The 27,482-nt window shown below is 41.0% G+C and overlaps 1 protein-coding gene across 1 annotated transcript in view; it reads left to right on the top strand.

Annotated features, from left to right (window-relative positions):
- Window positions 1-27,482, top strand: part of RAB3C (RAB3C, member RAS oncogene family) — a gene marked incomplete at both ends in the record, with an annotated part of 210,344 nt that overhangs the window by 167,662 nt on the left and 15,200 nt on the right. Inside the window, one exon of the mRNA XM_080933581.1 lies at window positions 22,017-22,141. Within this exon, the coding sequence (XP_080789707.1) occupies window positions 22,017-22,141 (125 nt within the window). The remainder of the gene's footprint in view (window positions 1-22,016; window positions 22,142-27,482) is intronic.

Genomic DNA, 27,482 nt, shown 5'->3' with positions numbered 1-27,482 from the left:
GTATAAGATCTGTGTACATGTCTGTGTCTCTCAGGGCCCTGTACATCCAGGACAAGTGTTCTATTATTGAACTGCGTCATCAGTACTAGAAGATAACTTTGAAGAGAACTTTAATAAAGACCAGATTCATAAAGTGTTATTATAAGATCATTTACACTTATGACATGTGAATGCAAAACCAATGACAAGGGAGACAGATCTTCAAGCCATTGGGCCCCTTTCTTCAAAGAAACAAGCTATTTATGAAATAGATGAGTGTACTATATACTATATATTAGGTGATTGTTCATATGATAATGTCCTTTATTGGATTTGAAAGCATTTGTCTTAGATAATGACTGCTCCATATCTCTGGTTACACATAAGGCTGCCTGAACTCCTCGTAAATGATGTTTGGAAGTTTCAACTCCCTTTATAGCTCATGTTGCAGCACAATGGCATACTCTCGTGGCACTTGAATGAATAATCTTCTCATTTAAATGCCTTCAGTCAGTATAACCAGAAAAGAAAGGAAACCCAGGAGCCCATTTCTCACACTGTGCATGGGTTCCCTCAGTGTACCTCATATGCATCTGTGGATTCGGGAAAGTGCAGCAAGGAGTCAGGTCTGACTTGGTGGAGCAGGTGTTGAAGGACAGGAACGATCACGGTTGGTGGTATCATTAGTAATTTTGTTCTTCACAGGAGAATATAATCAGGATTGTTAAGCTATTAACTCTGTAGCTTCCCTGTCACTGGACAAGGTTTATTTTCTGAAGACGGGTATCTTTTTAAGGTTTAAGCAAACTCCTGCTGTGTCTTTGTCTGCAGAGGTGCAGAGGAGCAGGGCATCGTGCACAAGGCAGGACCGCTGCCTCTCAGCTGCCGTGGAGGGTGAACGGCAAAGGAGAACCACATTCGGAAGTACTGTCCACATTGTTTTCTTAAGTGGAGTTCTTTGGAGGCTTGAAAAATGGAGGAAAGAAAAACTGGGGACATTGAATCTATGTGCTTCATTTTTTATTAGCTCTGAGTGACCTTTCCAGGGGTCTATCATCACCTTATGAACCTTAGGAATTCAACTGTAGAGAATTTAGGCGTGCCTCAGCCAGTCTTCAAGACCGTACAATTTTACCCATCAGTTTGGAGTCCATTTTTCATAACATGCTTAGTAGTTCAGCACTTCATTTGCATTAAGTCAATCTCTGAGCCTTGTTTAACAGTAAACTATCAGTGCAAGCACAGAACCCCCTGACAACCCGGGGAATAGAGTACTTCCATAAGAACTTTGGGTGTTTGCCTCTCACTGGGGCTCTCTATCCTCTAGGGTTGGGATCATTTTCCCCTTTGGGGTTCTATCAAAGAAAAACACAAATTCATGACTGAAATGGGTAGAAATACTAGGAGTGGAATCACGCCAAGGATTGCTTTCCATGAGCATACTGTCATAAAACCATGGATGATGAGATGAGAAATCACAGTGGCATGCGGTATTGGTATGCACGTATCCAAGATATGAGCAGTATCATCAGGGAACCCACTGATGGTTGTATGAAACAACTGGTCCTGTGGTATCACTATAGAATAGGAATTGGCACCAGAACCTGTCTAAGGAACCTCACAGGCAAGGTTATATAGATACAGTAGTGGTAACATGTGTTCCCTGGTGCAAAGAGGAGATATATGGTGATTTACCACTGGCACACATTTTTCTTCTTGAATGAAGGATTGCAGAAGTATCTCCCTGCAGATCATCAGAATCATAAAAACAAGAAAATATAACATAAATTTAGAACATTTTAAATCTAAGCAAGGAAAGATTCTGTATTTGAAAGGAAAAACACATAGGTATACAAAGTCAACCTGATGTTCATCCACAGAAAGAAACCCCATTAGCCTATTGTCTTAGTCAGGGTATTTTTTTCCTGCACAAACATCATGACCAAAAAGCAAGTTGGGAAGGAAAGGGTTTATTCAGCTTACACTTCTTGTTTCTTACATTGCTGTTCATCACCAAAGGAAGTCAGGACTGGACCTTAAGCATGTCAGGAAGCAGGAGCTGATGGAGGAGGTTATGGGGGGATGTTGCTTATTGGTTTGCTTCCCTTGGCTTGCTCAGCTTGCTTTATTATAGAACCCAGGTCTACCAGTCTAGGGATGGCATAGCCCACAATAGGCTGGGCCTTCTCCCCTCTTCCCCCCCCCCCTTGATCACTAGTTGAAAAACTGCCTTACAGCTGGATCTCATGAAGGCCTTTTCTCAACCAAGGCTCCTTTTTCTGTGATAACTCTAGCTTGTGTCAAGTTGACATAAAACTAGCCAGTATACCCACTGATAAATGGACCTTCCATTCCTTACTAATGAGACAGCACTGGCCATATTCCTTCACTGGAGCTTTCTTTGTTGATGTATTTGTAAGAAAATGCGTTTTATAAACCCAGTGATTATATGTTCACTCTCCCTAAATACAAGGATTTATATAGAAACTACACACAGGAAATGAGTGGGAAAGTTGCTGCGGACCTGGCTACTGACATGAGATGAAGACAGTCAGTCACACTGATGCATTGCAGAAATCACAGCCAGATTAGAACTGAGTTATTAATTGCTTGGTTTTATCTGATGCTGAAAAATAGACCCAAAAATTTATTGTCTGGCCTTAAGTGTCCTACAAATCTGTGCAAAGCGAATAATCCAGGAAAGGAAAATGCAGTATGAACGTGCTGACCTATATGAAAATGACCTATGTATCATAAAGGATTGATGGAAATCTTGAATCAGATAATATAAAGGCCAATAAGCTATAGCAAAACAGACCCAAGTACAAATGAAGAAGACAGAAGACACTGTTGTCTGTCATATTTATAGCATGAACAGACCAACTAGGAGACTTTCCATAATATCTTTAGGGACACATTACTTCTAACTTGCTACCAAAGTCTTCACAAGGGCACTAATCTCACCAGTATTCCCTAAGCCTAGTCACAGCCTCAGCCATAGTTCTACAAATGGGGCACACGGGGCAGTTGAAAACATGCACTTTCTTTATAGGTAGGTGACACCATAGTTGGGCCTTCTATTTTCTACGCATCCATTGCCCAAACATAAGTCATATTGTCATGTGTAGTTGTGAGGAGGCTTGGACATGGTGTTTACATGGCCACATCCCATGGAAGGGTAGAGGAGCAGGAGTAGGGCATGGATTTAGAAGAGACAAATCCTAATTTTGTGTTTGATTTGTGGTTCTGACTGGGTCTTATTGGCATTATTCTCAAATACATGACTCATGCCCAAAGCATTAAGCAAGGAAGTTCTGTTTCTGGGAAAAATTGCTAGTGAAGTAAAACTGATTATCTACACTGGGATGTTATTAGGTTGTGACATTTCTCTAATGAGGTTAAGAACGCTTTTTCATTTTCATTTCTAAGGCTGTCAAAAGTGGAAAATGACTTCGAATATGCAGGAGTCAGCTGTGTATCCACTGAGGTGTGCAAAATCTTACCCCATCAGCATATGCTCTTCACGGTCAGAAATTATTGGGTTTTTTTTACGAAACCAGCTCTATAGTCACAAAAATAAAAACAGATTTTGATCACCTGTTAGTCTAGTTTTATGATTGCTCTGCTCCGATACATCATTCAGAGCTTTGTATAGTATCCCCTGCAAGGTCTTAGGGCAGAGTTACTCACTGGGAAAAGAACTAGTAACAGGTAGGTGAGTCTTCTCCACACAGCAAGCTTTGAAAGCATTCAGTCTGTTCTCTGGCATTCTGGAAAATATGAGGTTATGATGAAGTATCCAGGTCTTAAGCTGACTGGCTGTTCTCTGGCTCTAATACGGTTGTATGTCAGAGATTTCTTGAGCAGAAATGGTTGAACGTGTCTAAGGCAACCACTTTCCCCTTCATCTCTAAGGCGAGTGGGAAAAAATACTGACCAGTCTTCCTCTGTCTACACCGACTGTCAGGAACTGGGTTTTAGACCTGGGATGTTCCATTTCTTGTGTTTCCATACCACCACTGCCTGCGGTAGGCCTCTGAGATGGCAGAGTCCCCAGGACTTCTGCTCTCTTCATATTCTCTCTGTGCGGATGGTCTTCAGGACAGGGCAGGGAACAGCAAGCTACCAAAACCAAACCACATAGCACCATAGTTGCTCTTTTACACCCAGAGTTTCGGTCTTATTTAGCACAGGGGTGACATATCTCTAACACTGTATCTACAATAATAGCAAGTTTGGGGGGAAAGTGGTTTGGGAGGATTGTTGTTTTTGTTTTTGTTATTTGTTTGTTTTGTTTGGTGTAAAAGCTGTGTTTTTCACAAATGTCAGAAAAGACTCTATACACTATGTTGTATATAGGTACATATAATCTCATGTGCCAATAAGTGCCAGCTGCCTTTTGCTTCAGGACAATATTTATACACAGCACTCACACTGGTAACCCTTCTTAAAGAAAGTACTAAGAAGGTGTGTTAGCTATGGTTGAGCGTCCAGAAAATGATGGAAAACTATATTTTATCACTGTAGTTGCAATAAACACATAAGCTGGGAAGTGATGGTACACACCTTTAATCTCAGCACCTGGGAAGCAGAGGCAGGGGAAGATCTCTGAGCTCGAGGCCAGCCTGTTCTACAGATTACATGGGTGAAAGCAGGCTTTAACTTTCTATGGAGAGGTCTCATAGCCCATTTATTCTATTTCTGAGCTGCCAGTGAACTCTGTTGGGATAGCACCAGGTGCTTTGTCCATGCTTTCCTGAAGCCATAAGCCAAAATAAACCATTTCTCCAGAAAGTTGCTTTTGCCAGGCTATTTTACCGCAATAGAGAAAAGTAACTGAAAAAAAAAATTCATTTTAGAGCATGAGTGGGGTAGAGAGACCCAGAGAACACCTGATTATCTTGGATATGTTACATGGAGTAAAATATATATTTAAGATCCACAGTACAAAATTAAGCTTGTCCTACTTAGCTGCAGACCTTATCTCTCAAGAAATAGAAGTGACCAGCTACCCTACCATTGTTGAGGTTTATATGAAAGTGTCATTATCTCAGGATCATCTAACCTGGAAGTTTATTATCTATGACACATTTCAAAGAGTCCCTTTTTAAAGTGAGGTGTGTGTGTGTGTGTGTGTGTGTGTGTGTGTGTGCATAGTTAAGGCCAATTAGAGCAATTAGACAGTTGAAAAAAACTCCCTCATGTGGATGCTAGGAACTTAACTCAGGCCTTCAGTAAAGCAACAATCACTCCCTTTCTAATCTCTCAAGATCTTGATGATACAAAACCACAGAGTAATGCATGTGTGTTGCTTGCTGCTTTGTGCTTCTTCAGAGAACTAGAAGTAGCTATCCCGATTTCATATGTGAAAGCCACACTCCGCTACTCCACACTGCTACTCTATAGTAAAACACAGCTCCCTTGGTTTTGAATACCTAGCCACTTAGGAAAAGAAATCCCAGCCAGGCATGTTGGCATGTGCCTGTAATTTTAGCTACTCAGAAGTCATAGGATCACTTGAGACCAGGAATTCTCACTATGGGCAACAAAGGGAGACTGAGTCTCCATAAAATTAAAAGGAAGAAAGAAGGAGAGGAAGAAAAAGAAAAGAAGAGGAGGAAGAAAAACAGGGATAAATAGGGAGAGAGGAAAAGAGGGAGGTAGAGATGGACAGAAAGAAAGGAGCAAAGAAGGAAGGAGAAAAGGGAGGAAAAAGGAAGGAAGGAAAGAAGGAAGGAAGGAAGGAAAGAAGGAAGGAAGGAAGGAAGGAAGGAAGGAAGGAAGGAAGAAAGGAAATGGATATGGTCTTAAATCTATCGGAACTGAGTTTCTAAACTGTGGCTCTGGGGACAGGTTTTATACAATAATTTTAGCAGTATTCGTGGCCTGTGTCCACTGCACACCAGGAACCTTTCATTGCTTCCTGTCATCCAGATAATACCAAATGTTACCTTAGTGACAACATTCACACTGGTGAAGATCTGTTGAATTAAAGCTGTTAGATGGAAACTGTTGATTGCTTGTGCTTCTCAACAAGAAGATAAAGTACACCAGGAGCACCACCACAATGGGCCCAGAGGTCAGAAACCAACTACCAGTAGTAATGACAGGTGTGGTGGTCTGAATATGCTTGGGCCAGGGGATGGCACTACTAGGAGGTGTGGCCTTGTTGGAGGAAGTGTCATTGTGGGGGTAGGCTCTGAGACCGTCCTCCTAGCTTCCTGGAAGTCAGTCTTCTCCTAGCTACATTTCGAATATGAAGTAGAACCCTCAGCTGCTCTAGCATCAAGCTTGCCTAGATGCCATGCCTGCCATATTGATACTGAACCTCTGAACCTATAAGTAAGCCCCAATAAAATGTTGTTCTTTATAAGAGTTGCGGTGGTCATGGTGTCTGTGAAGAGACTGAACTAAGTCAACAGGCACAGAAGACACGAGCAGGATATGTTTGAGAAGAAGCATTGTGACTTAGGGAGATCTAAGCTGTAGTGTTTAACCAAGATTGGTCTGGTACTATCACCATCATTGCCTCTTGTCCATTGCATAATAAAGGAGTGAAGGCATTGGATGTTTGACTTTAGCATAGCCATTTATTTTTATGAATCATTACTTGGATTTTTACCTAATGGTACCAAGTATATCAGGCATGTGAATTTATAAGGTACTTGCTGCTTTGTGGTTTTATTCTGCTGTGTTTTTTTTTTATTAGTTTCATTTGTCTCTATAAATCTCTATTTTTGTGCCACAAATGTGCAGTGGCTATAGCATGACTTTAAATCAGGTATGATGATACCTCCAGTGGCTTGGTTAATAAACACTTATGGCTTTTCCTGCTGAAATACTGATGATGGGAAAGACTGAGTCATTGTCCTCACTTAGTTGTATGAGTCCACTTAAGCTCCAGTGAGTAAATCCAAACCTATGGACACATAGGTAGCCTTTGCTAAATTCCATGTCTCTCCCATGCCTTCTCAAGTTCATGGATTTAATTATAATTAAATTTAATTATAGTTAATCATTATTGGCATGTGTACATGCACTCACATGCACACACACATGCATGCATGCATACACACATACAACATGCTAAGATTATGTTATGTTGCTAATATGTGTTTAGGGCTGACCTCTTGAGATTAGTTAAAGTATCAGAGGAATTGATCTTGGAGAACATTCATTCCCCATCTCTCAGTAACTATTAATTTCCTATACCTCTTCTTATGAGTAAGGTCATGTAAGAATCCTTCTGTCTACATTGTTATCAACTGATGGTATGGTTTTTCTCTAGGTCTTATATAGGCATTTCTTGGGTGAAACTTCTCTGTCATATATAGAAGACACTTACTGACAGTTGTCTCTTCCTGGTTCTCTGGCTCTCTGGCTGTGTCTTAATTGACCCCCTACAGTCAGTTCTCAGTATTTTTGACCTGCTTTGACTTTCCATTATGGTGTCCATCTATTGAAAAAATAAATAAAACAGAGCCTCTTTGGTGAGAGGTATGCTGTACTATCTGCGAGCACAAGGATAAGTATTTAGAATTAAGATAGAAGTTATTCTGGTTTAGTGACATAGCAGTAGTTGGTGCTCCTCTTGGGTCTATCCTGGGTAGTGGATATACTGACCCAGCCTACCCATGAATATAAGTGCCACCATTACACATTTGAAAAATACCTTTCTGTGAGTGTCACTGTTGTGGTCAATAAGCACCACAGTTGAATATACTAATGCTTGCTTTTCTCCATCGGGTGTTTGAATAGTTTCTCCTAGTATTGGGGGTTTTGTAGTCTTCCTGCAAAAGCATCAGATTGCATGCCAATGTAACACATTTCAGATTCAAACCAGAGCAGATACCAACTCTGCAGCGGTGCTAATCACAACATAGCCTTATCTAAGCCTAATTATCTCTTAAGGAACTCACCTTCACACAGAATAGCATTGAGAATTACAAATTCACCATATGACTATAGGAAGTCAGGAGATCCAATGCTCAGCATGGTGGGTAATTTACAGTGAATTCAAAAGAAAAAAAACTAGGCCTGAAAAAAATATATTTCCTTTACTAAGAAATAAACAGTAGTGAATGTAAAGAAACAGACTCTTTTAATTTATTTATTCAAAATTCTAAACTCTAGCATTCACCAAGATAATTGAAATTGTCTTAGCTGGCTTTGGGCAGAATAAGTAAATTGGGAAATAGCAAATATCTTGAGCACTTGACACAATCCTCAGAGGAAATCTGCAAAATGAACAATTGTTCTTGTAACTCCCCAGGAAAAAGCCACGCATGCAGAGGTGAAATTAGAGATGAGAAAATGAAATCTTTGTCCCAAGAAATAAAACTAACAATTCTCAATAAAATCATTGAAGTATCCCTCTTCCTCATTCTTTCAGATTGTTCTGGTAAGTAGACCCATAGGGCATATCTTACGCTGGCAGGTAGCTAGATTAAGAGGCCTAAGACTCCTTTGAAATTTCTACTTCCTTGGACTTATAACATGATTAAGTAATGTACAATGTGATAACTAGTATGCCTACTTCGGGACTTTTTTTCCTTGAGACGTAGTCTCATGTAGCCTAGGCTAGTCTTGAACTTCTGATCCTCCTCCCTCCAGCTCTCAAACGCTGGGATTGCAAGCATTCCCTGCCACATCTCCTGAAGAATAGAATTACCTTGGAGGACTGCTTCTCACATTTGCATCTGATTCAGACTCGGCCTATCTATTCTGAAAAGTTCTAGGCTCAATCGTATCTGTTCAGTCTGATATGCTTATATTTGGACTATTATTATCATTATTATTTAAACATACTTAGCCATAACTACTGTGGCTTCCCCTAATGTCTGCAATGACAAGATACAGGGAGGTCAACACTTTAGCTGAAGTTGGGTGACACACTTTTCCACTGGGTAATAAAGTGTGTCAGTGAAGTGCTGGTTTGGGTAAGCAGAGCCTAATGATGGATGCATTGCAGATTGCATCATTTGATGGAAAATCTGAAGCGTTGAATAGCAATTACTCCCTACAGCCAAGGGCAAATGGCATCTGCTGGCCTTGGCCTTTTTACATTTTCTTCTTTCCTGAGGCCAGAGTTCTCTACAATGACAAAACTCTTTGCTCTGGTTCATTTGAAAACCCCTGTCATTTTAAAGGTTACTGGGGGATGGTGGATCTAACAATCTGTAGGACTAGACTTCAAAAACCTTTAATAGGAGGAATTATAAAGGCAAGCATCCTACTGAAAGGGGAAAAAATAGTTGTGGTTCTTTCTGATCTCTTTTGCCAAAATCCGAGAGCCAGAGAAGGAACAGAGACCCCCTCCCCCCTCATCGATTGCCCCTGAGTTCATCTTTTCTTGCCTCTCTGCATACATAACTGTCTTTCCCCTCTCTTTATCAGTGCTCAGAGCTGGTGAGTAGCCTGGTACCCATGCCCCACCCTTCCCTCTTACCTACCCCAAGACAGTACTGGCTAAAGTTATAAAAGGAATGGTGGCTTTAAGAACAAATCTCTCGAGCCACCCTCCTTTCAAATGTTCCCACTATCACTGCCTGGCACCGTGCTCTTTCAGCCTCATTGTTTTCTTTATCTCTTCACTCTAGACACCTCAGGTTCACTTGAGAACCCACCAGTCTCCAGATCCTAGCAAAAGAACCTCTGGCTTCAGGTGGAAAGGATGCCCTACTTACCTATACCGCTTCTTCAACTTTCCAAGCCAGACCTTATCGCTATAGTGAACTTAGTTGTGTGACTACAGTACTTACAGTACCTACAGTACCAACGTGTGGCCTGATCATCAGCCAGAGCCATCAGGAGTACTCTCCCATCACCCCAGGCTTTCTGATTCAGAACATCCAGGCAATTCTAATGCTTGCTACTTTTTAAAAGCAATAGCATATGCTGTAGACTCTCATGGCTTATGCAAAGTAGTTCCATCAGAAGCACTTGATGGTTTTAGTATATTTGAAAAACCTATATAAGGAAACAGCCATCAAGCTCCTCTTGAGAAGAGACCAATCTTCATGGCTGTGTCTCTAGCTTCTTGCCCAAAGTCTGGCAACATATTTTTGAGTTGAAATAGAGACAGGTAGTTTTTTTTTTCTACTGTGACCTTTATAGTTAGACATTAAAAAAATACCAAGTCAAAATGGAAATTGCCTAGAGAAGAAGTTTGCAACATTATGTCAGTGTCATGTGGGCAATTCATGAATAATTAATACTAGTTTCTTCTATTTATGTAACCCTCGGTGGTTCAAAACTCTACATTAGGTAACCAATAAGGTTGCTCATTCCCTGGAGACAGTAATTTTCCTTCTCCCTGGAATCAATTGTTTCCTGTAATTCTTTATCCATGAGGGGGCCCTGCAAAATTTCTTTGTCTTCCATATTACCTTGTCCATTGATATTGCCAATGTTCTGGTCTTGTTCATGCAGCCATTCTGAGGAGAGACAGTTTCACAGCAGACTTCCCTGGAGTCTGACTCTTACAAAGCCTTTTCACCCTTTTTCTGCAATGTTTCCTGTGTCTGACAAGGAAGCTGTGGTGTAGATGGATCTGTTGGGGATGGGCTCTCAATGATCCACTGATCTCTGCATTGTATCCATTTGTGGTTTTCTGTCATGGTCTCCATTTGCTGCAAAGAGAAGATTCTTTGATGAGAGTTGGTAGTTACAATTGCTAGTGGGTATAAGGATAGGATTTAGAATGTTGGAAGGAATTGGATTGCTTTAGCAAAGCGGTGATAGTAAATTCTTTTCTGAAGCCCATGACCTCACCAGCGCTAAAAATCTGGCTAGGTTTCCAGAACCAATCACAATTTCCTTCCTGTTGAGCAGGTGTTAAGTCCAACCAGACAGACATCCTAAACATCATTCAACAGACTAATGGACAATGAAAATGTGGTCCATATACACAAATGTAATACTACTCGGCTGGAAACAAAAATAAAATTTGTAGGTAAATGGATAGACCTAGAAAAGATTCTATTGAGTCAGATAACCTAGATCCAGAAAGATAAAGGCTTCAAGTTCTTTCTCATCTCTGGTTCCCAGTTCCAAATCCTCAGACATGAGTATACAACCAAGACTGACCACCTAAACCAGGAGAATATAAAGAGTGCGTATGTTCTTGGGTGGGATTATCTTGGGAGGGGACTAGAAGGATACAGGTGATATCAAGTGGAAAATGCAATAACAGGAAGGGGCTCCAACTGCACAGGAAGGGGAAAGAAATCACCAGGGTTATTTGGTAGTTCCTCAAAGAGTCTTATCATTTTATACTTACCTAAAATTTTAATAACTGGAGTTATTAAAGAATCTTAAGCCATTTATGCTGACTGTACACCCACAGGAACCTATAGACTAAAAAACAACCCCAGTACCAGACACAAGAAACCTCCTTTCTAAGGGTTGGACAAGGTAATCCAAGTGACTATGAAAATGAAATTGGTTATCTGTGAAACCTGTGGTTGCAGTTCAGGGCTTGAGGGTGGCCCTTTATTGCTGAAGACACCGTACACTTGGGACACAGGACTCAGATGACTTGAGGTCAAGGCTTCTTTCTTCAGCCCAGCTTTCATGGTTCCAGAAAATACTAGGCAAGCTGTCAAGAGAGAGAGAGTTCATATGTTAAATATCTAATTATCTTTTCTTTTTTTTTAATTATTTTATTGGATGTTCTCTGTATTTACATTTCAAATATTACCCCTTTCCCCCCATTTCCCCCCCTCCTCCAGTTGCTTCTATGAAGGTGCTCCTCTCCCAACAGATTATCTTTTCATAACAACAGCAACAAAATGGTTTCAGGAGACATCTCCACAGGTCTGGATACGAACAATGGAAATCAACAATTCCTTCCAGCTACAATGCCTGTGAACCACAACAGTTATTAGCAGGCCACAGTATGCACAAAGTTGTAGTAAGTGCATTCTTCACACACCAGTGGCAATTAAGAGTTGTGCAATTGGACTTCATGCCTTTTCTCACTTCACATTGATTGCGTTGAGCATTTTGTCACAGTAGCAGAACACAGCAAGTAGCACATCATCTCCATCATCTCCGTACATTCTCCTTTACCTGAAGCTCCCATGGCAAAGCCTTACAAACTGACTGGTATCTCACTTCTTCTCCTTGGATGAGCTTCTTTCGGAGAAGAGGAAGTTCTCTTCTCCTTGGCTTTATCTTACTATCTTTCTGCCTCGGTGTCCGGGGTCAGATGTATGTATATTAAGTATACCCATAAGTAGTGTAGAAGTTGACAGGAACGTTCTAGCACCCAGCTGAGGGCAGGACAGGTTCTCAGCTCAGATTTTCCCTTTAGTGAGCCCTGACCTTTAGCCTTCAAAGCAAGCACATCTTGTCAAAGACCGTTTATTCTTTCCAGGACACCATGATATTGAAAGCCTATGAATCTGGTATTTTTAACATGACTTTGTCCTTGTTGCATGCAAAAAAAAAAAAAAAAAAAAAAAAAGCCAGACTTTTTTCTACTGACAAATATCTTCCTTGGTCATACTGCCTTAGGTCCAGCTTCCATTCCTGTCTTTGTTGTCCAAAAGGACAACCTTTGCTACACAGAGTTATTTCTATTTCTCTCCTAGGAAAGAAATGTTCAATTTTCGCACTATACATATTATTTTAAAAATAGACTTTGACATTTTATGAGATCAAGATAAGGTCAGAAGGCTGGGATGTGGTCGACTTGATTGAGGGTTTGCCTGGCATGCAGGGAGGCATTGGTTTGATTCCTAGCACTGCATGAAAAAACACACAAAAAAGAGGACGAACAGAAAGTCAAGCTCCTTCTTTGCTACACAGTGAGCTCTAGACTATCTTGGGGTCATAAGACTCTGCTCCCAACAGGGGAAAACAAAAACTCATAAAACCAAAATTGATAAGGCAGACATTGTGAGAAAGCTTAAAAAAAAAAAAAAAAAAAAGCATGCAGAAGAGAGCCAAAGGCTACATTTAGATTACAAAATTTAGACTATCAGATAGGCTGAACTGCATCCCAGTATCAGCTTTCAGTAGCAGAATTGTGGCAGATAAACAGGTCAGACATAGCTATTCAGGCACATCCAATTCTGTTCAGTTCTACACCCAAATGCAGAACACTCTTGTTTGTTCAGAGATCCAGGGATGTGGGGATATCTCCAGGAAACGTTCTGTTTCTGTTGTTGCTATAAAAAGATAATCAGATAGTTCGCATATGGATTTTTTCCCTCCATGATGGAAGCAGTCTTCCAAGAGAATTCTTGGGAGACTTGTGTTATAAACCACAGCGGGCCCTGAGCAGCTGTACCACTTTGGTCAAGTTACTTCACATCTGTAGTCTTAGCTTTATCTCTAAACTGAAGAAGATGGACTAGGGCCCAATGAATCCATAGTTTGAAGTAGTCCCTGACGTGGCCCTGACTATTAGTTCTGAGTCAGAAAGGAAATGTGTCCCTTCCCAGACTAGAATAAAAAGCTAATCAAGTCTGAAAGGGGCCAGCACTAGCCTTCTAGTACCATGAGCCTCACAGGATTTAACAAGCTATAAAAGAACTCTGTCCACTATGCATCCTAAAATGGATGAAGTAGGCACTTATCACAGGAAATGATGATTTCCTTCCTGTTTCTGCTGGCTTTGCGCTTATATTTGAAATCCCAGACTTCTTAGGCATACTCCATACTCAGACTGTTTGCTCATTCCTTCCATCACTAATTTGCCTTTACTGTTTGAGCTCCTTGTCTGTGTTAGAAAGATGGTTGAATGCAGAGTCATGGCAGTGAATATTCAGTGGGGGATCTTTCGCCTCTCTAACAGTGGCTACAACATACAGTCATGTACATAAGTGACAGTTATGGTGAGTGATATCCAGGGCTTCTATGTGCCCTCATTATAGCACCAGACCCAAGGAGATATAAGTAATAAGACTGTATGCAAGACAGTGAGAGGGACTGACAGATGATAAATTCATTTAAGAGAGGTGGTGGCAAACAGCTTTCTTACTAATAAAGTCAAAACTCAATGATAACCTGAAACTGAATCCTTCAGAAATGGGAAGCAGTTAGCAGCCATTACTTTGAAGGCTGCAGCATTAGTCAGGCTGAAGAAAACAGTTTAAGGGAGGATGGATTTATCTCTGCTCACAGTTTCAATGGCACCAGTGCTGCTGGGCCCATGAGCGTCATGCTGGGAATTGTACGGAAGATGGCAATGGTTCACATCGTGTTGAACAGGACACAAAGACACGGGAGGCAAAACAAGACACAGGGAAGGAAAGAAGGCATATCTTCCCTGTGATGTTATCTACAATAGGTTTCTCCTTCTGCATCTTCACCACCTCCTAAAAATGATATTAAATAATGAATGCACCACTACCTTAATCATTGCTTTTATCAGCATCTTTTTGATTTGAACATTTCCCAAAAGCCCCTCAAAGGGAGTCTTAGTAATTTGTAGTTACTTGGTTGCTGTAATAAAGAGCCAATGACCAAAGCAACTTTTAGAACGGAGGGTGTCTTCGGGGCCTATGGTTCCAGAAAGATAAGCATCCATCACTGGAAAAATAGGGAAGAGTGGTCGCAAGCAGGCAGTGTGGGAGGAACAGCTGCGAGTTTAAAACAAGCCAGCAGAAAAGCAGAAAACTGGGTATGGCTGAGGTTTTTTTGAAAACTCAAAGCCCATCCTCTAGCGAGACAACACCTCCTAGTCCCCCTCATCAAAATAGTACTACCAACTAGATATCAAGTGTTCAAATGCCCCACTATGGGAGACATCTCATTCAAGCCACCCTTATCACCTAATAAAACCTTTAACACTCACGGGCACATTTACCCCTTCATCTCTAAACCCTACTTCCAGCACTGTCAACTTCAGAACAGTTTGAAACTTTTGGGCCTTTTTCTAGAAGGAATACTCTTAGCATGCCTTTGTGGGATTTCCTCAGAATCAGGGTGTAAGGTAGAAGTTTTAAGACAGAAATTTCCAAATTAGTACGTTTGGAAACACCTAACAGTGCTGGAGAAGTGAGCCGCGAAGGGGGCAGGACCAACAGATGGTATGTTTTCAAGCCAGCAACTGTTATGGGTGTCTAGAGCTTTTCCTGTTTACAAATTTGGGAATAAGAATGGTAGCAATCTGGGGAGAAAGGGAGCTTGGATATTAGACAGCAATTCCTATCAGTCTTTGGCTGAGGTCTGCTCCTGGTGTGTTATTTCCTTGTTATTTATTTATTTATTTATTTATTTATTTAGCCTTCTCTGCTGGGCAAAATGCCCTTCTGTTGCCTTATAGGAAACTGTAAAGGAAAGAGAAGCAGATACAGGCAGCTGGAAGTCAGCCAGCAAGCACCAAAGCTATGGGTCCTAGGGGAGAGGGACAGAGTACTGAGAACATCTGCTACAAAATGCCCTGTATCTAATGCGATGCTTGCAATCCACATTTTGTCTTAAATGAGCTCTTGGTCCTGTGTTAATTTTAAGCAACACAAACCTGAAACTTCCCAGAGTGGCCATAGTTTTCAGTTGCTTAGAATGCGGCATGTGTGGGCACATGAAAACATATTAACGTGTTCCTGCTGGAGACGGAAGGAAGGGAGATGGCAAAGGGTAAGGAAAGGCACTCAAGGCCACAGAAGGATGCTGAGTGAAAGTGGGGACACTAGTCAGAATGTCCGTTGCAGTGATAAATACCTGATGCACATGACTTAAGGGGGAAAAGGCTGTACTTCTCTCTAATGGTTTCACAGGTCCTAGTTCACGATTCCCTGAACCTTTGGGCCCAACACTGCGGGAGCGCATGACAGAGGATAACATCTACCTCCTGGTGACCAGGAACTAAAGAGGGTAAATGACAGACAGTGCATGAAAAATTTTGAAACAAATTATCACCTCAAAGTGACATACTTTCCCGAACGAGGTCCCACTTCCTACTTTTCAACACTACCCAATGACAAAATCATATGACAGATCCATCAATGGATTCATCTATTGATTAAGTCAGAGCTCAGAGAACCAGTCACTTCTGCCGAAGTTCATCAGTTGGAAGCCACACCACCAAACCAGAAGCCTGTGAGGGACATTTCACATTCAAACTGTGACAGTGGATGAAGATGTGTTGATGTCTGAGCTCAGTGGGCTGCTTATGCGTCACATCCTGGGACTGTGTAAGGCACAGTGGGCTGGTTCCAGGAAGAACATACTACTGGCCTCTGGAGAGATGGCTCAGCCCTTTAGATCACTGACTGCTTCCAGAAGCCTTGGGCTTGATTCCCAGCATCTGTGCAGTGGCTGATAACTGTTTATAAATCCAGTTCCAGCAGCTCCAGCACCCTCCTCTGGCCTCTGTGACTACCAGGCTTGCACACTAAATACACTCAAATAATTTATACACATAAAATAATAAAATATTATTTCTTTTAAAAACCACACTGATGGAACCAAAGCATGCCTCCTTTTGACTGTCTACAGGGGCATGAAATGAATAATCACCACTGGCCAAAGTGACTCACTTATTCAGTTGTACTGCCTTCTGGACAGAGAAACCCAATCTGCCGACACAGGAGGAAGAAATGAAAAGTGAGAAATATCTCTGTGACTGTGTCATCACCAGAGAGCTCAGTGTGAAGATGAAAGCTAAGGATGGGATTTTTAACAGCAGCTACTTTACTTTTATCTAACATCTCACGCTAATATACCAATTTCACCATGTAAAACCAGTTCATTCAGCAATAGTAAGTGATATCAGCATCACAAGGCAGTAATTTAATACTGTGATTTTTCTTTGAAATCTTCCTAAAGAACGTGTTATTATGTTTATAAAAGGCCCATCTCCTCACCTTCATAAACCATTTTCATATTTATCCCCCACATCAACAATATTCTGTTATCTCCATATTTCTGTTCCCTTACTAAGATTCTCTCAATTGCAGAGTTTCTTTGTTTTATGCACATCTGTGTGAGCCACCTATAAATGAACAGTGGTATTGTATGTGAAATAAGTAAATCAGTCATTTATAAACAAACAGAAAAGTGTAAGTAAAAAAAAAAATTCCATAAATTCCCTGTCCTTAGTACATAACTAAATAATAAGTATTCTAATAGTTCATCCGGTGCTAATAATGTCTGACTTTACTGGTCTTAAAAAAATCTGGAGAAATGTTTTTTAATATGTCTGATGAAGTCCCTGAAGGTCCTACATTATTTTATTACCGTTTTTCAGGTGTGTGTGTGTGTGTGCCAGTGTGGATGTTGGAAGACAACTTGCAAGAGTCAGTCTTTTCCTTCACCTGTGAGTTTTCAAATCAACCTTGAACCATCTTGCCAGCCTAAAATTCTGATTTCATTGTTCTGAGTTGGAACAAGGTTCCAGGGCGCTCCAAAAGTTTAAATAAATAATCAAATAAATAAATAAGAATAAATGGGATGAAAGAAACCAATAACAGGGCTGTCTTCCCCTCGTGGCACACACTAGTAGTGAGGGTGTTTCTCCCTGACAATAAGCTGGTCCTGGCTGATGCTGAACAGAGTAATAGTTACACCTGAGAGCTCCCCAGATTAAGCACGGTGTGAGAGAACTATCTGCCTGAGCTCTACTGACCAAGGAGTAGCAGAGTAACATTCTCTGTGTCCCTTATTTTCCTACTACAGTCCTAATCACTTATAGTCACTTGGGACACCTATTGTCCATTGTTTTTTTTTTTTTTTTTTTTTTAAATCTTGAATAGCAAGAACCAGTAATTCTTCAAAAGAAGACAAGGACTCCACAAGAAATCAGTGTGATACACAGAAGATTATCAAAGAATCAATACTGTAGGAATCTGCTGTTCTTCATTTGTAAATTATTTTATTCTGCCCAGAGTTCACCTGTACCTAAAATGTTATAAAATATCAAAGACTCTTTGCTCTTAGCTTTCTAGAAGCTCACTTTTTCTTTTTTCTTTTCTCTTACATTTTGGTAAGACCTGAAAGGAAGGAAGTATGTCCCAACCAATGTTGTGTAAATGTGTGGAAGGGAGGTTTGAAGTGCTTCTCTTCTGTTCTTGCTGAATGGTAGATTAGAGTTTTTGTTCTAATTGTTTCATCCTGTGCTGGTAAGGTCCCAGTTAACTGAACTTGGAAGAGTAACCATGGCGACTAGCATATGGTTTCTGATTCCATTAATCTTGTTGAGATTAACAGAAAATCCCCCCGGGGAACATTTGCAGGGATTCGGAAATAAATCATCTTTTCATGTGTATATTGTTTGGTGACAGCTATTCTCTTTAAATATGCATCTTCCCAACAAAGGAACTGCACAGGTCTTCTAATTCCGTGATTAGAAATTTATTCCACAAATTGAAAATTTTACAAAATATAGCAAGTAACCAAAACCTGTAAGTAAATCCCGCGAAAAACAGACACACTAGAGGAAGCTTATTTACTCTCGGGTAAAATTTTACCAGTGGGGAGTCTGGGCGTGGTTCTGTGATAGACTGTGCCTAGTGTGTATAAACCTCTCAGTTCAATCCTCAGAGATACCCCCAGGAGAAATTACTCATGTGGGACCTCAGCATGTAGAGGGGAACTAAAAATAAAATTTGAGGTTTTTCCATGAAAAACTCTAATTATCATTTAAATGATAGAATGAAATGGATGAGTTGAGTGGGGTTTAAGAAGGGGACACTGCTCTGATCACTTCCTGCCTCCAAAGCTGTGGCCTTTATACACTGGTGGCAGGGAGAAAGAGCAAAGGCAACCAGAGGCATCTATGGGACATTTACAACCTGGTTGTAGGTGTAAAATCATCCAATTCTACTGGCTTAGCCAACATTTGCTCTCCTTGGCACAAATGCCACAGATTACTATTTTTATTTCCTTTTAAAGGATACCATATGCTTCCAATATTTTTAAGTTAATCATCTTTTCTAATTATAGAATAATTACAGAAAATATTCATTTCATACCTCTTTTGAGTATTGTAGAGCACATAAAAATTTTAAAAATTATTACAAAACAACCCATAGGAATGAGGATAGTTCTGATAACCAGACACAAAATATGTTCTTGTTTTAGCATTGTTACAAAATGAGAACTGTTAGAGTGTATATAAATGGATAATCTAAAGTGGTTTTTTGTGATCCTGCAGGATACTCAGTAGCAGAAGAAAGGTACTCAGGTGTGTTTAATTATAGAAACGAGCATTCTGTCGCCTGACTGAAAAAGATCAGTGGGTACTGAGCTCAATACTTCATGACCTAGTCAAGATCTCAACCCCAACCTCAGCTGAATTTACACAGTTAACACTGTGGCCTATGAGTGCCCAAGGCACAGGAGTGAAGCTCAGCTCACATGGTTCACACTGTGGAATGATTACTCAGAGCAGACTTCAAGTAGAGACTGGTTCTCAACAAACTCAAGTCATGCTGTTGACCATCCTGGCCCTCAGCCCTTTCCAACACAGTCATGACAATCTCTGATGAGCCTCAAGCACCTAATCGCCCCCCTTCAGTGTCTGATTTTTAACTATACTATCAGGATTAGACCATGCCCTATTAAGGTGAAGACTCAAACTAGAGCCTTTCCAGGTATTGGCTCATGTTGGTTTTCAATACATTAAAAAAAAAAAAAAAAAATCAGATTAAGTCTCTAAAAATACCTCAGGAAGTTGGTCATATTTTAGGTTCTCTGAAAGAAAATATTAACTCTCTTAGCAAAAATATGTCAATGAGGTGAGCAAGGTGATGCCATCTTGTCCTGACCTTCCCCTCATTCCAGGTCCTGTTTGCTAAAGGCACTTTTCAACCCATATCCCAATGAACAGCCTCTTTCTTGGTAACATATCCTGGACTCTCCATGATCCAGACCATGATGCAGCTATATAACCAAAATGTATAATTAAAACAAATGTTACCAGGTTCCCTGACCTATACTAGACAATGATATTACTGTAATTATTATATGATATTTTATTTATAAATGCTGCATCCCTAAGCTTCACTTCCAAGAGATCTTTGTGGCAGGAGCCACCAGCTTAAATAAAAGACTCTTATTTGATCTTATATGCACAGGGATCTGTAAGTTCTCTTTTGAACAATAACATTAGTACCTGAGTTATGACATGTGTTCACATGTGTGAGGTTTTTAAACTTTAGTACATGCTGAGGATGTCAGTTTTCAAATTTTCTGTACATAATACAGTGAAGGAAAAAGCATAGTATTTAGAGCTTATGTCTTTATATACGCAGTACATTGGGTGTTTTAATCACCCTTCAGTTGCTGTAAAGAAACACTAAACACCAACACAACACTTAGAAAAGAAAGCATTTAACTTGGGATTGGCTTGCCGGTTCAGACTTTAGTCCTCTATTGTCATGGTGGAATGGTGGAAGCATGGAGCAGTAGCTGAGAGCTGCATTCTAGTCTACAGGCAGAGAGAGAGAGAGAGAGAGAGAGAGAGAGAGAGAGAAGAGCTGACTTCCAGTGACACACTTCCTTCAGCAAGTCCACATCTCCCCATCCTTCTAATTCTCAAACAATGTCATCCTCCTCAGTGATCAAACATTCAAAAAAAAAAATGGTCCTATGGAGGTCATCTTTATCAAACCTTATTGTGGAAATGTACTTCTAACATGTCAGGATTTAAGTGGTCATTCCCAGCCACATTTTTCGGATAATCTACACTATGCCTCTATGCTGTCTGGGTGAAATCAAAATTGTATTAATCTCACTTGAAAACTTGAGCTTGAACCAGAAGAATTCTGAAATGAAACCCCATTGGCCTCTGCGCCTCTTCCTAGGAAGGGGAAAGCTGGATCATGGCTCATAGAAAGCTCCTTCTCCCCTCTCCTCCAGCTGAGAACAGCTCATCTCTGTATTGTATTCAATCACTCCAAAGGATTTAACAATTGTCAGCAAAAGCACCAGTGCTCTCCTGGCACTTCACAAAATCTATCCTCTAGGAGTTTAATTATTTATTGAGCTTTTCAGGATCCTGGCGTCTCTCCCCTGCTACCTGCTAGAGACAGGTATCCCACAGATTTTATCTTTCTATTCTTACATAGAAGAAACGAAGAAAATTAAAGGCCATGGATTACTTCTCAAACTTTTAATGAATACCTGGAAGTGAAGACATCTTTAGGGTCCCAGTGTTGAGACTATGCCACTTTAGAAGCTGTGTGATCTAAAACAAATTATTTAACCTCTCTGTGCCTCATTTTCTTCCACTGTGAACTAATACAACAGCTTCTCCTTAAACTAATTTATGAATTAAATGTGTTGGGTATAAGCAAAGCACTTAGACTTACCATGCTGCAAATGTCAACTACCACAATTATTATCTAAGCTACAAAACCAAGAGTTGTTTGTTCTGTGACATATACTGAGGCCTGATCTGAATTCAAGAAGTTTGTTCAAAGCGAATGAAAGTGCCAGCTTGCTATATTGTTGTTTTATAGGAACATGTGACATGTTTAACAATGAGGTGTGAGCATAATAGTTTTATGACTCTTATTTAAAAATGATGGTTTCCTCTGTGTGTGACCAAGGGAAGTGATGTTTTTATTTCCCCTTGTAAGACTGTCTGTCAGTGAGGCAGCTGTCATTAGAAAAACCATCCAAAACAGTGTCTGGATCTGAGAGGGTTCTAGAGACACAGGACTTTTATTGCTCAAGCTAAGAAGGTCCTTGCCAGCTCAGCTTCCCAGATGTTTCATAGCCAATGAAGATCTGCGAGAAAGGGGTGTGATAGGGCTCATCTCAAGAATACAGAATAGATCCTGATGCAACACGTATTGCCTTGACTCTCCCTCTCCAGAGCTGGGGTCAAACACAAAGCCTAGCACGTGCTATAGCCTCATGTGTCCTGCCACTGACAGACACACTGAGCTCTGACTTTTTACCCTATCAATTCGTTGTAAGAATCTAAGGATTGCCACTGCACTGGAATAATTAATTCTAAATGTCAAGTGTCTGCTGTCTGGGATTCGTTTTTACTGTGCTTGTGCATTCTGAGGGATTTTTTTTTTCTTTTTGATTCCCTCTGATCATTTTTGTACTTGTTGTTGTTTTTCCTTTAGGTCAACTCAAATCAAAACATACTCTTGGGATAATGCCCAGGTTATCCTGGCTGGAAACAAATGTGACATGGAAGACGAACGGGTTGTCTCAACCGAGAGAGGCCAGCGCTTAGGAGAACAGCTTGGTAAGACACAAGTCAAAAAGCAAAAACGCTTGGTGGCTGTCATACTGATCAAAGTCACAGGGATGTGTGTGTGTGTGAGTGTGTGTGTACATGTGTGGTGTGTGGGTTGTACAGTGTGTGTATAGTATATGAGGAAGGATATGTATGACTGTAGTGTATGTAGTGTATGAGGGATGGTAAGCATGTGTGTGTGGGGTGTGTATGTGTGCATGTGTGTGGTGAGTACTGGGTATGTGTGTACATGTGTGTGGTGTCTGGGTTGTGTGCATGTGTGTGGTATGTCCGATGTGTATTGTATGTGTGTACCCGTGTATGGTGTTGTGGTGTATGTATGTGTATGCATGTGTGTGGTATGGGTGTAGTATGTGTGGTGTGTGTATGCATATGTGTCTGTATGTGTGTATGTGCATGTGTGGTGTCCTGTATATAGAGTGTGTGTGTGTGTATATACCTGTGTGTGATATGTGTGTGGTCTGTGTGTGTTTCAAGAGATATTGACAAATGACAGGCCTTCAACAAGCCCTGAATGTATTCACTTTCATTTACTGTGGCACTGTCTGAGTTCAGACAATTAGAAACAAAGGTGATGGCAAGACCTTTGGTGTGAGCTCAAAAACATCCCAATTATTATTTCATTATGACCCCAGTCCTGCTGTCCTTGTTCCCTTATTGTGATATGTGTTTGTCCACACATATCATTCTGCATGGAGCTGAGTACTCCATTGTGATCATGATTGTTCTCAGGTTCCTGTTAAGGACGGTAATGGCAAAGAACAGGTTCTGTTCTAGATTCTCGACTTCAGAACATCAGTGATGAGCCATGGTACAGTGAAAGAAAAGTTCTTAGGGGCCAAACTCCTTCTGAGAATGTACCTTAAACAAAGAGCCCTTCGAGATAACATCCAATGAGATGACATAGCGGAGCACTAGAAATAGCATGGCCATCTCAAACACAAAACCTCCCTGAAGGTAAAAATATCACAGTGAGATGGGGGAGTTTCAGGAGAGACCAGTGTCTGATTCAAGACAATTCTACTCAACACGTCTTAGGTGGCTTGTGTCAAACATTATAGAGGAAGCAAATAACAGTGATAACTCGTAATCATATGGAAATATCAAGGGTGCATATAATACAGAAAAAATAAGGAAACAAAAATGGGCTGCTGAGGAGCTGATGATGGAGATGGTAGAGACAATAGGTGAGCATGGGGGGTGGGTGCAGAGACGGGTACAGGGAGAAGGCTGCCAGGAGGGACTAAGAGAGCGAGAGTGGGTGGGAGCAGGATACCCAAGGAGAGACTGTGCCTGCAGGAATGATGGGTAGGGTTGGGAGAGAGAGAGTGGGTGGGAGCAGAGGATACCCAAGGAGAGACTGTTCCTGCAGGAATGATGGGTAGGGTTGGGAGAGAGAGAGTGGGTGGGAGCAGAGGATACCCAAGGAGAGACTGTGCCTGCAGGAATGATGGGTAGGGTTGGGAGAGAGAGAGTGGGGTGGGAGCAGAGGATACCCAAGGAGAGACTGTGCCTGCAGGAATGATGGGTAGGGTTGGACAGTGCTACTTGGAGGAGGCAGTTGATGCGAGAAGATGGGTTAAGTAGCAAGATACATTTTCCTAGAGAAGGAAAAACATTAAAACCAGTAAAACAGGATGGGGTGCTTGGGTGAGGGCCACAGCAGAGCACAGACACTGGAAACAGGGAAGATGAGTGGACGGTGAGCAGAAAACATACAATCTGGGGCCAATATGTGAATTGATTTGGAGGACAATTCCAGTCCCGCCACATAGTGTAGACACACATAGGGGGAAGATGAACAAGAGGGTTGCAAAGCAGCTTGGCCCCAGAAGACACCTCACTCTGATCAGCTTCTCACCTCTTACCCTGGCTATGATGATGGCCTCAGCTAACAGTTGATCCTAATAATGAGGCAAAACCCAAAATCTAATGGGTAGTGGGTAATCTGAGCTTCACTATATTATTGGAAGCAAGGGCTGTCAGCCCAGCCCTTCCCCATGGGTCAGTCTGCCATTGGAAAAATCTCAATAGCTGAGCAGAGCCCGTTCCCCAAACTTTATTATTTCCTTGTGAGATCAACTAGCTCATTACACTGAAGCTTGTCACTGAATGACCATTGAAACCATGGAAACCAGTCCATGAGCCCTCCCTGCAACCAGTGATGAAAACATTACCGGGGGGATCTGATGCCCACTGTGCCTGAAGACAGAGAGAGTGCATTCACATACATAAAATAAGTAAATAAATCTTAAAAAAACAAAACATTACTAGTTTTGCTAGTAATTATTACTAGTTAAATAACAAACTAATATTTAACCTTGATATTTAACTCATAAATGCTCCTTAGCCTCTGTATTCTCCGTCATGGAACCGCCCCCATTCCATCAGCACAGAAGAGTCTTAGGAGATGGATGACATTTCCTAGTACCTCAGGAAGATAGAAGTGGAGACAAGTAGGTCCTCTGTGTAAAAGCAAAGAGGAACCTTGGAGGGTGTTCCATAAGGCTTCCCCTGGCTCCTTTCCCTGTCCCTGGATTTAGCATCTAGCTAGACATATCCACCTGAGAGGAGAAAGTCTCCACAGAAGCAGGCTGTCTTTATAAGGAAAGCTAAAAATATTGTTTGGCTCCATGAACAATAGAGTAACATCAAGAAAAAGTCAATGTCATTGTCAAAAAGAGACAGGTGATAGCTTTATCTTTTAACAATTTAATAAACGACTTGGCTGTTGATAGGATCAGATTTGGATGAGAAGCTAGAATAATCAAAGTATTTCTACAGATATTCTCTCTCGCCCTTTCCCTCTTTCCCTCCTCCCCTCCCCTCGCCCCTTTTGAGTGTGTGCACATACACACACAGAGAGATGCACATGCAAATGAGAACACATTATCCTGACGCACACACCCTCTCAATTCACTGCACACAAGTGGGATTGCTTCTCAATTTGAGAGACAGACCGATTTAATGCTCCTCTGCAGTCTCTTCCAATAGTCTCTAATTGTTTTTTTTTTTTTCTTTTTGCTATTTAGTCAATAAGACTCAGCAGTTGTCATAGCAACCAACAAATGTGCCTACTTGGAGATCATTGACCTCCCATGTGATTCATTCTCCTCATGACTACACACCCTCTACAAATGATCAGGCGAGAAAATTCTAAAAGCTAATAACTCTCCATCTAAATTACAAGATTTTTGAGAGGTTTTACTTTTTAAAACAATTAGCAGTAAAATTCATTTCTGGGAGATTAGGCATTCCTTTTCTAAAGGTTATTACCACATCTTGGAAGATGGCTCAAAACAACTGCTTTATTATCTGTTTATGATTAACTCTCCATTCTTGATAGTTATTTCTATATATCATTTGCTCATTCAAATAAGGGGACTGGAGGAAACCATACAATAGCTGACGAAAGCTGAGGCTGAGGATTTGGAATTCCTGTAGGGATGGTGTTCTTGTCAATCTGATTTATTCCTTAGGCCACAAAGCAAATGTTTATTAAGCATTTACAGTATTCTGAGTACTTGGCATGCAGTTTGACAGTTGACTTTACCTTATAAATACAACAACCACAAAGCCTGTGAGTGCTGAAATTGACAAGGGACATGTCCCTGCCAGCCCTCTCCTGGATGTTATATTCCATCTGGCCCTGAGAAGCGGTTCCTCATGATTACTCATTCCTCCAGCCTGTTCACCACCTTACTGTGTTCTATCTCCCACGTAGACACCAACGTCCTCTTCCCACTGTTTCTTACATGCCTAGCTTACCACACTCCTCCCTACATACTTTCTTAGAAGTGCACATTTGCCCTGAAGTTTTAACTCTATCGAATAACAGAAAAATCATGTCTTCTGTGAACTCTGGTACTGATTTCCAGTTGACTTAGCTGGGCTTTCAGATGAATTTATCAACACCAGCACAGACTGGCTGCCAACCCTCAAGTGTTCAGAGTTAAACCCTAGGAAGCTATATTATACGCAAAAACATTTGTAGTATCATACAATACTAACATTTAGTATTACACCATGCTAATTTCCATGAGCAGAGTGTCTGAAGAGAGTGAATTACTGCTAAAGCTGAACATGACCCTGTGGCTAACATTATCAACAGTTTAACACTTAGTCTGCTACAGCACAGCCTATAGCAACATAGGAAATGCTTTGCCTTTTTAATTTACATAGTTAAGTTTTGTCAATTATAAAAAGACTCTGACAAAAGGTCAACTTGTGTATCTGTGATTTCTAAGCCACGTATATTTAGTCAATAATTCCTGATTTAGACAATTTGCTTAAGGCAATCATCTCTTAAAACAGGGAAAGGTAAAGCCATAGAATGGGAGACTGTTTCACACAGTGGAATTTCTGGATGTGTGAGGTGCCACAGAAAGAGCATGTCATTGTTTTCCAGAAGATATAGATAAATCAGTGTAAGCAGATCCAAAGGCTGAAAGTTGGGGCTTGCCTCTATGAACTGTTTCTCTAACATCAAAAACAAGAGTTAGTCACACTGGCCATGGGGCTCGAGTGTTTTTGGAGAAAGAGAACTACAGAATATGAAGCATCATTAACACCCCGATGAGAAAATCTACCTCTGGACTTCAGCAACCCTGATTCTGGCTGTAGCTAAGCTGGGATGACCCCCATGGTTCTGATTTTGACTTTAGCATCCTCAAATATGTTCCTGAAAACCTGGGCTCCCATCACTAGCCGAGGTAGGAAAGAGAAGGAAGGAGCTAAATATGTGTTGAACCTGTGGGTTCTCTGAGCTTTGGGGATCCCTTGGCTAACCCCATGGAACCCCCACCAGGGAAAACTATCACAGAAATCTATCCGTAGGGCTGTTCTCCTCCAGACAATGACCTTGAAATAACCTTGAATTATCGAATAGCTTTTTACTGAACTTAGTTTTATCTTAAAATCCAGGAGGGAATTCAGGTGTGTGTGGCTGGTAAGCCTCCGTAAACTCTCCTGGGTTCTGTGATCTTCCAGTGATCCCATAATCCCAGGAAAGAAGCCAGGTTTTGCTGTTGCTAAGAAAGAATTCTCCTAAATACAATCTCATTCATGCCCAATTTTTTTTCCTTCAAATTGGTGCAGACATTTTCAAGGAGACTTGGGAGATCCAAAAATGAGATTGCGGACAGAGATTTGTCTGGTAAGGATGCAGAGAAATCCACTGGGACTTGGTTAAAATCCATCAAACAAGAATCAGTAAGCAAGGGTTCTTTCTACACTGCCATTAGAGTCACACTATAAGGCTGATTCTTGATGAGCACAGGAGATAGATGCTTCTCAATGAAATCTAGGAACGTGATACAGAATTATTCTC

The sequence above is a fragment of the Micromys minutus genome (genome assembly GCF_963924665.1).
Source record: "Micromys minutus genome assembly, chromosome: 20".
NCBI lineage: Eukaryota > Metazoa > Chordata > Mammalia > Rodentia > Muridae > Micromys > Micromys minutus.
Note: the sequence above shows the minus strand (reverse complement) of the source record. Positions and strands in the feature narration are given on the sequence as shown.